The sequence below is a fragment of the Oratosquilla oratoria genome, unplaced genomic scaffold (assembly GCF_046742065.1).
Source record: "Oratosquilla oratoria isolate Oo_2021 unplaced genomic scaffold, ASM4674206v1 SCAFFOLD53, whole genome shotgun sequence".
Lineage (NCBI taxonomy): Eukaryota > Metazoa > Arthropoda > Malacostraca > Stomatopoda > Squillidae > Oratosquilla > Oratosquilla oratoria.
The window spans coordinates 1395001-1404245 of NW_027467717.1; the positions used below are offsets into that span (position 1 = coordinate 1395001).

At 38.2% G+C, this 9245-nt stretch overlaps 1 protein-coding gene across 3 annotated transcripts in view; it reads right to left on the reverse strand.

Moving 5' to 3' along the window:
* Nucleotides 1-3859, reverse strand: part of LOC143023639 (chaperone Ric-8A-like) — a 38466-nt gene extending 34607 nt beyond the window's left edge. For all 3 annotated transcript variants that reach the window (XM_076182227.1, XM_076182225.1, XM_076182226.1), the window contains exons 1-4: nucleotides 3637-3859; nucleotides 1234-1370; nucleotides 928-1052; nucleotides 1-132 (exon numbers count right to left, since the gene is read on the reverse strand). The exon at nucleotides 1-132 is cut by the window's left edge and continues 67 nt beyond it. In XM_076182227.1, the coding sequence (XP_076038342.1) occupies nucleotides 1-132; nucleotides 928-1052; nucleotides 1234-1370; nucleotides 3637-3717 (475 nt within the window). In that variant the 5' untranslated portion in view covers nucleotides 3718-3859. The remainder of the gene's footprint in view (nucleotides 133-927; nucleotides 1053-1233; nucleotides 1371-3636) is intronic.
* Between the last annotated feature and the right edge of the window lie 5386 nt (nucleotides 3860-9245).

Below are 9245 nucleotides of genomic sequence, written 5' to 3' on the forward strand. Positions count from 1 at the left end.
GCACATCAGGGTCTCGGAAAAGCTTCATTCGACACATCAGACCAGGCACGCAGCTGTTACCGCAACAATAGCGCTGAATTGCTTTACTGTTGTATACTAAATTAAACAAGCTCTTCTGTGCTTCCAAGACAACTGTGAAATTAAAAGATCAATATTTTCAGACTCAAACAAAATACTGAGTTACAGTTGTCACTGTTTCAGTATACTGAAGAAATAGAATAAGTAATGAAGACCACACTTTCTCATTGTGGATGAGAAGAACATCCTTTAGGGCCATCTCAACCTTTCATCCATTAACAAGCTCCATCCCTTCACTCTCACCTTTTGCATTCTTTCGCTGCTTGACTTCCAATAATTATCAACTGAGGCATTTCACAGTAGAAGTCAGTCAAAATTAAATAAATTTCAATCAATAGCACTATTTTCACTTTTCTGTTATTAAAATTTGTGATATTACAAATGTAAAGAGACTAATGACAGGTAGTTGTCCTGCAAGAAGATCAGATAGACTCATCTTCCACCACCCACTGACAAACTCTGTCCTCTTCCTCACTTTCGCTTGCAGGTGTAGCCCTAAGTTTCTGATACTTAGTCTTTGGGCTAAGCCCAAGATCACTCTTGAAATGCCACTGCTCCCTTCCTATTACTACTTTTATGAAGTGACATGGAAATAGTAACACATCATTAGTACAATACAGACATTTGTAAATGCTTTCTTCCTAAAGAAATCTCTGTAGGATGCTCATGAACTACTACCAGCTGCTGTAAGGCTGTGGCTTTCCAGTCCTCAAAACTCATGGCAAAAACTTGAATAGATAAATGTACATTGCAAATAAGAGCCTCTTCAGTATCTTTATCACAAGCAACAAACCCCTTACTCCTTTGCCTCTACTTCATAAAAGATAAATACTAATGAATGGCACCTACCATCATAGTTGATCTGTTCATTGAGTCTTGTTAGTGCTTCCTCTTCTGTTACTAGCCCTGCCAATTTTACTAATGTGGAGACACGATCCCTATCCACCACAGAATCTACTCCTGCTTTATTACGACTGGAAAGAAAATGAAGAGTTACTTGTGTACACATAAATGACAATAAAACTCACTCTTATATAAAATGGAATAGTGGAAACAAACATAATAATCATTAAAAACATATCCCCTTCAATTTGAAAATACAGAACCACCTAAAGTACTGTCTCCATGCACCAGCAAGCAATGCATGATGGTTACCTTAGGATTCTGACAGTGTTGAGGCATGTGAGAAGCATGCCAGAAGCTGCTGGATTCACTAGTCTATGAAAAATGACTGACCACAAACGTGCCCAACTGTCACTGGGCATTTCAGGCAGTGTAAACTGCCTTTCAAACTGAAAAGAATGCAAATATATTTATTAGAAAAAAAAAAAATAATAATAATAGAAATAAAGTGGAAGCAGACACCAGTTATAATGTGTGGTTAAGTCACTTAGCAGTCTTTTACTTTCTTTTGCAAATGCCATAAAATCATAGAAACTTGGTATTAGTTGTTTAAGGAAACTTAGTTCTACAGTATTCCATTTTATCATATTTCTTTTTTAACAATGCTCCCAAACAATGTGTAATATATTGCAAGATAACAAAAAAAACTAAGGAATGTACCTAATGGGACCTGAATTACACCCTATGCTGCTTTACATCCTGTCCAGCCCTTGCTTATCCAATTTTTAGAATGGAAAATTTCTAAAGTAATTCCCTTTTTTAAGAAAAGTTCGCAACTGTCCCACTTAATTATAGGCCTATTAGGTTGACCTCAATTTGGTGTAAGACCTTAAAGAGAATTGTGACTGCTCATATTTACCACTACATATTAATATTGTACTTTCCTCTGACCAATTTGGTTTCAGGTGTGTTAGAACTGTTGACGACCAACTCATACTGACTTGTGAGTTTGTTACTTCTATGCTTAATGCCAGTTATACTGTTGACATGGTCCTTTTAGACTTTTCAAAGGCCTTTAATGTTGTTAATCACACTATGCTACTACAAAAATTAAGATGTTTTGGTATCTGTGATCACCTCCTTGACTGGATCAGTTCATTCTTGTAGGGTAGATCAATATTTGTTTCAGTTTCAGAAGTAGATTATGGAGCTAGAGACGTAACCAGTGGAGTCCCCAGGGCTCTGTGCCGAGAGTTTTCCTCTTTGTGTTTCATGTTATTTCTCAACCAAATTACCTTGTTAACAACTGACAAATATTTGTTGATGATCTAAAATTATATCTTAATATTAGTGCTTCATCTCCCCTTCATCTAGCTATTAGTAAGTGCACCTCTCCAAAATGACATCAACATCTGTTCTAGGGCCTCATGGGGTCTAGACATGAATAGTGATAAATGTGTAGTTCTGAGGTTTCAATGTGGCTTTATTAACTGGCTGTAGTTAGGTACACTGGCTGAATATTATCTCCAAGGGCAAATAATAAAAATATAAGGGCAAATATAAAAACAGAAAGCCATGAGGACTTGGGCATATTAGTTGACAATTTCCTCATACTTCACCGACATATCTCCATAGTCAACAAGACATCTGGTCTGTCAGCCAATTTCTTAAAATCTACCCATTGTAGGTCTTCAAGATTTATGATCACCTTGCATACTACTCACGTAAGACCTTTGCTTGAATTTGCCTTCTGTATTTGGAACACAGGTTATAGAGGTGACCAAAACCTATTGGAGTCAATACACAGAACATGTATGTGTCACATTGATGGACTATCCACTAAATGGCTCCAGGCTTAGGGATAATTACAAAGGGGAGATCTTGTTCAACTCTTCAATATGAGTCAAATATTTTAGGACAGCATCAGCTGCCTAATGTATGATGATCTGATGATGCATCACAATACTCATACAATAAACTATAAAGTTACAGCTGTATTACTTGTTCTATTTCACTCTGAATATTAATAATCACAGAAAATATGATCAAGCCAGTTCATAGAATATGAGGGTCACTCAGCTACAACAAAATAAATATAATCGAGACCCCAATGTTGCCATCCTTATAATATGCCCACTTGCGCTCATGACACCTACGTAAGCATCATTGTATAAAAGCCTTCTAAGAAGAGGTAAAGCACTAGAAAATTTCTCATGGTGAGTGTAGTATAAGTACTCCTGATATATTCATCATGGCCCAAAATAATATTTCTGTCACCTATCTATCTATTGATTCTCCAGACTACTCTGTATCTGAGATTTGCATAAGTTTGCAACTCAAGTCTATTTACAAGTATTAATAACTGCTTAGCAGTACCCCTTAGTCAGACTGAGACTGGTGTGCCTGTAGGATTAGCAATCCCTTTCACTTTATTTGTTTTCGTCTGCCTACCTTGTGCTATTTGGGGTGAGTTCATCAGATGAGTTAATCTAGGTTTTAAATGGAAAACACAATTATACAATATCATGTAAATGTTAATGTAGGAGCACTACAACAACCAAAGGAAAACAAGTGGTTGTCACTCCATGGGTTGTCAGACAAGGAAATGATACTATATGTTGTGTGATCTATACTTAGGTTACTTTGGTACTATGAATAAGTGCTAGATATCTCAAAAAGGTCTTCCTATCATGGTATATCAATATGCTAACTTACCCTGGTATTGAAATCGGTGAGAAGACGAACAAAGTCATCATCATTTGCATTTTCTAGTAGTTTCAAGGCTGCCTCTTCCATTTTGCTCTTAAACTTCCTACTATTTGTTGTACCGACTTACAATTCAGTCTTCTCCTCCACCCTGTTTCTACTATTCCTTCCTTGCACTTGTCAGTTATCTCTTCCCCGACTTGCCCCCTCAACAACGAATGTTTGCTGTCAACAACAGATTGTAAACAAAATCGAAATATGTTATATTTACAATATCATAATTAGTAAAGATCTATTAGGCCACTGGGAGGTAGCATACAAGTATATATTAAACATATAATCATTAACATGATCCTCTTTATTCTATCAGTCATTACATTTATACTAAAACCGACGCAGTATACCAAATAAGGAAAAGTTATTGTCAGCGAAAATACTTTACAAGCATCATATGTGATGATTGATAAGAATGATAAGCAAATAGATCCTATGTCAGTTTTCATTTGCAATTAGCATATTCTGGCACCATCCTAATTTCAGTAACATATAAGAATCCTTATTATGCTGGTAGTGAAATGTAAAGAAAACGTATTCTATAAGGGGAGACTAAAACAGTAGAACAATTTACAGATTTCACAAATCTGGGAATGTTTTCAAAAGGAAAATAACTAAATAGGAACATATATGAGGTTATTCCTTTCACAAAACGTCAGAATTAGTCTGGAAACACTAATACCCATGCATGTATTCTTACCAGTGCCACCCCACTGATAAGTGGACCGGCTAAAATAGGTTTACTGGGACAGGAAGTCTTCTTTATCACATTTGGTGCCCCCCTAATGGCTTTAATAGTAGTTCCAGTCTTGCCTTGAACATGATTACAATTTTAGCTGAAACCACCTCTGCAGGCAGTTTATTCCACTCCTCTGTTACTCTTTGTGTGAAGAATTATTTCCTTGTGACAAGTAGGTGACGGTGCTTAAACATTTTGTAATATGTCCTCTAGTGGGTCCATGTCTAAACTCGAAGTCCTTTGGGGTTGATACTTTCAAAACCTCGTATTATTTTGAATATTTCAATAAGGCCACTCTTCAGCCAGGCGCGGATCCAGGGGGGGGGGCTGAGGGGGCTGAAGCCCCCCCACAAAATTTGTTCTTCCATGAATCATTGTATGGATCATGTATTTGCCCTCCCCCCCAAAAAAAAAAAAAACGAAAAAAAAAACAGGAGGTTGATGTTGGTGTGAGATCCCATGAACAATGCTGTGTGTTATTAATGTAATTTAGATACTTTTATTAACAGGTTCAGAAGTTCATACACGTTTTTGTTTGTATTTCTGTTTTTTAAAGCTACTTTTATCTTTTATTACTTCCATGAGTCCATGTGCACTAACACTACACACGGATCCTGCAATAATTTATCTCTATGCGAGAGTATACGCGTGCCAGTGCCTTATCACTGACTAGCACAAGCGTGTAACAATATAAAACGAATATACATTCTATTACATATGTCTAAAATACAGAAAAATCTGAAAAAAAAACATTATTAAGTTAAGTGTACCTCAGACTTCTGATACATCAGACTACTCAGAGGAAGGAATTCAGGTTAGCCCCCCCCCCCAATTTTTTTTTTTTTTTTTTTTTAATCCTGGATCCGCCACTGTCTTCAGCCTTCAAACTTCCAATGTAGCAAGATTTGTCATTTTCAATCTTTCACTATATGGCATATTTGATAGGCCCCACAATCATTTAAATCATTCTCCCCTGGACCTTCTCCAAGTATCTATATCGTATTGGTTATGTGGTCTCCAAGTCTTACACAGCTTTCCAAATGTGGACGTACCAGCGATTTGTATAATCTAATCATATTCTTCATGCCATGATCTACGAATATTCTAATGCTACCGACAACTTGGCTAGCCTTGACTATAGTGGCGATGTGGTACTTTGAGATATTCATGAATTGTTACTCCCAGGTCTTTTGCCCTTTCTGCGTTTAGAATTGGTTCTCCACCTAGTTCACATAATTATGTGGTGTGCATTATTATGTTCAATACAGTGATGGATCCACGGGGAGGGGGAGGGGCAGAGGGGGCTGAAACCCCTCACTTCAGTGAGAGTAATTGCAAGGATATTCAACACATTATTAAGGGTAAATATTTAAAGACGTTGATTAAGTATTACGTATTTTGTGGCAAAATTAACACTTAATCTTACATTTTTAAATATTTGCCCTCAATAATGTGTTGAGTATCCTTCCAATTATTCTCACTGAAGTGCTTTATTAAATGCTGGGAAAAAATTCTGCCGTTATATTACTGTTTTCTCAGATGTACCGTTGTACACAAGGTAGGTTTCTCGACCTCTGTAATGAAGTACAGAAAGTACTAATTTGGAGGGGATTTCTGCCGCTTAGCCTTCTCCCTTTGATCCACCACTAAGCTAAATTGATACTACGTTAACTACGCCATACGTAATTTGTTTTTGCATTGTTCTGAGAAGATGGTGAATTTTTAACGCAAAAACTCTTATGGAGTTCAATCAAATTCATTATATTAGAAATATTACATTGTAAATATAAAATTGAGTGTATTTACATGTAGAAAAAGTTATGACGTGTGGATAGCATTTCTAATTTCATGGAAGAAATTTTATTATGGTACTGTACTGTTGTTTACTTATAATCGATTTTTAAATGAAGTTAAGTTATTACTAATGATATTTGTTTCTCATGAATAATTTACTAATCTTGATTAATTTAATTAGGCATTTTAAAGTAATCTGGATTTATATATATATATATATATAATGTATATATACATATATATATATATATATATATATATATATATAAGATTGAAGGTGAAAAGAAGTTGACGAGGAGAAATGGGGGAATTTTACGCCTTAACGTTTCGACCCGTAGGGTCTTGATCACAAAGCTACCAACTCAAACGTAACCGGATATTTTATACACGGACGGGTCATCTTATGGGACGCTTCGGAGAGCTTGCTATTTTATCTGCGTATTCTTTTATTATTAATAAGCTTGTGGCTTTTGCTAAACATATAAATCCTTCTCTATGGTTAATGTTGTTATTAGTGTTGATATATGCTGCCTCAATTGTCTTCCTTAGTTTCTTGGATGATCCTTTATTTAATACGGTTGTGTTGTTCCAATCTGGAAGGTGACCATGTTTATCCACATGTATTACGATGGAGTTAGATGTCCTATGGGCTTTTACGTCATTTTTATGTTCATTTATTCTTTTATTAATTCCGCGACCAGATTCACCAAAATATGAAGAAGGACAGCTTTTACACGGGATTTTATAAACAACGCTGTTTTCGTTAGTGGGATTATTGTCGCTACGTGTTACCAAATGTCCTACTTTGCTACCTGACGTCCTGGCTATTTTGATGCCCGCTTTTAGGAGAAAAGTGTCTAGGTATGAATTAACATTAGAGTTTGGTACTGTGATATATCTGGTTTCATTATTACATTTATTATCATTCTTATTTTTATTTTCATCTTTACTTTTGTTAATTATTTCTTTGGCTTTCTTTTTCAACCTACATAAGAGACCTTTTGGATATTTTAGTTTGATGAAAGTCTCAGTAATATGTTGTAATTCAGGATCTAGAAATTCTTTACTGCATATACGAAATGCTCTGAGGAAGAAACCCATTATAATACCTGTTTTAGTTCTGTCATCATGTCCTGAGTAGAAGTGTATATAGTCTTCTTTATTGGTGGGTTTCCGGTATACTGAAAATTTCACATTTTTATCTATTCTATGGATAATTGTGTCTAAGAAAGGTAATTTTCCGTTATTTTCATTTTCTGCAGTAAATTGTATATTTTCATTTACACTGTTTAATCTCCTGAGTTTGTTATTAATGTCTGTATCCTTAGGTACAATTACGAGTATGTCATCAACATACCTAAACCATTTACTATTCCTACCCATTATAGTCATGTATTCTTCTGTTTCGAGTATTTCCATGTATAAATTTGCTAACACTGTAGAAAGGGGACTACCCATGGCGAGGCCAGAATGTTGTCTGTATTCAATATTATTATTCTGGCCTCGCCATGGGTAGTCCCCAAGCGTCGTGGCTGTGGGCGAAGAGCCACAGGAGGGAATGAGACGACTTGATGGAGCGAACTGTCCCGAAGCAGCTCGCTGGAGAGGACTGGTCCCGAGGCCTCTTGCTGGAGAGAACTGCTGCTTGGGGTTGAACCCGGGAGAGAAGTCGGTAGAGAACTCAATAGAGAAGTCGGGAGAGATCGCGACTTACGACTTGCAAGAAAAGACCACCCGATTGCGCGGGATCGGTTTTTGTGGGAGGGGAAGAATGTCTGTAAGATAATGAAAAGATAGTAGTGTAGGGCTATTGTCACCGGGCAATTTAGCGAGCGATTAGAGGCTGTTGGTGGTCGTGGCTCGGGAGAAATGGACTGGGAACGTGGACGGCGGCACCGACGCCGGGATTAGGATCACCAAAAGTTTAGAAAATGGTAGGAGGCGTAGTAGTAGAGAAATGTGGAAAAACAGAAAAATCTTTAGCGGGAGGTAAACTGAAATGAGAAGATGTACTAGGGGTGATCAGAAAGTAATGACAGTCGGACTCGTAGCTGAGAGACTATAAGTGTTGGGGGGGCGGGGAGCAAGGGGCAGCAAGTGTTGCCTGTTGTTACATGTTTGAGCTTGTCGCTGTTTGTCTAGCTTACATTTTATCGTTGCGCTGTGCGATTGCGTCATTGTTGGTTTGCCTCTCTAACGGGAAACATGGATTATTCGAAAGAAGGCTGCAGATTCTACACCTTCACAAGGTGGAAACTCGGGAAAAAAGCAACGGAGATCAGAGAGGAATTGTTGCAAATTTTTCCCGAGTCTACTCCATCACTGGAAACTGTTTCCCGCTGGATTCGAGCTTTCGCAGCCGGAAAATTGCAGCTAGAAGATGATCATCGTCCTGGCCGCCCTCGGACATCCGTGACCGAAGCAACGACGGTCCGTGCGCTGGCCATCATTGACGAAGATCCAACTGTTACTCTTCGATTCTTATCCTTGGAGCTCGGTGTCAGTTATGGGAGCGCACATGACATCGTGCATGAACACTTAGGGCTGAGGAAGAAGTGTGCTCGATGGATACCTCATTTGCTTACGGAAGAGCAGAAGAGCGAACGGGTGCGGATTTGTCGTCTATGGCTGGCTGAATTCGAGCCAAATGGTCCGAAACGGTTCTCAGATGTAGCTACCGGAGATGAGTGTTGGATTTCTTTCTTCACCACCAGAGACAAGCAGTCTAACATGGTGTGGTTGAGTGATGAAGAACCTCGACCTCAGATTCTGAAGGAAGGATTTCGCAGCAGGAAGCACCTTTTCACCATCTTCAATTCACAAGGACCAATGTGTGTGGATGTAATGCCGCAACAGTGTACTATCACAGCCCAGTACTACACTGATCACGTCCTTCCTCGAGTCCTGGAATATCTGGCCAAGACTGCACCAACCCGTCGCCGATCGCGCCTTTTGCTGCACCATGACAATGCTGCCCCCCACAAAGCTCGCCTCACTGTGCAGTTCCTGGAGCAGCAGGGGATCACACTTC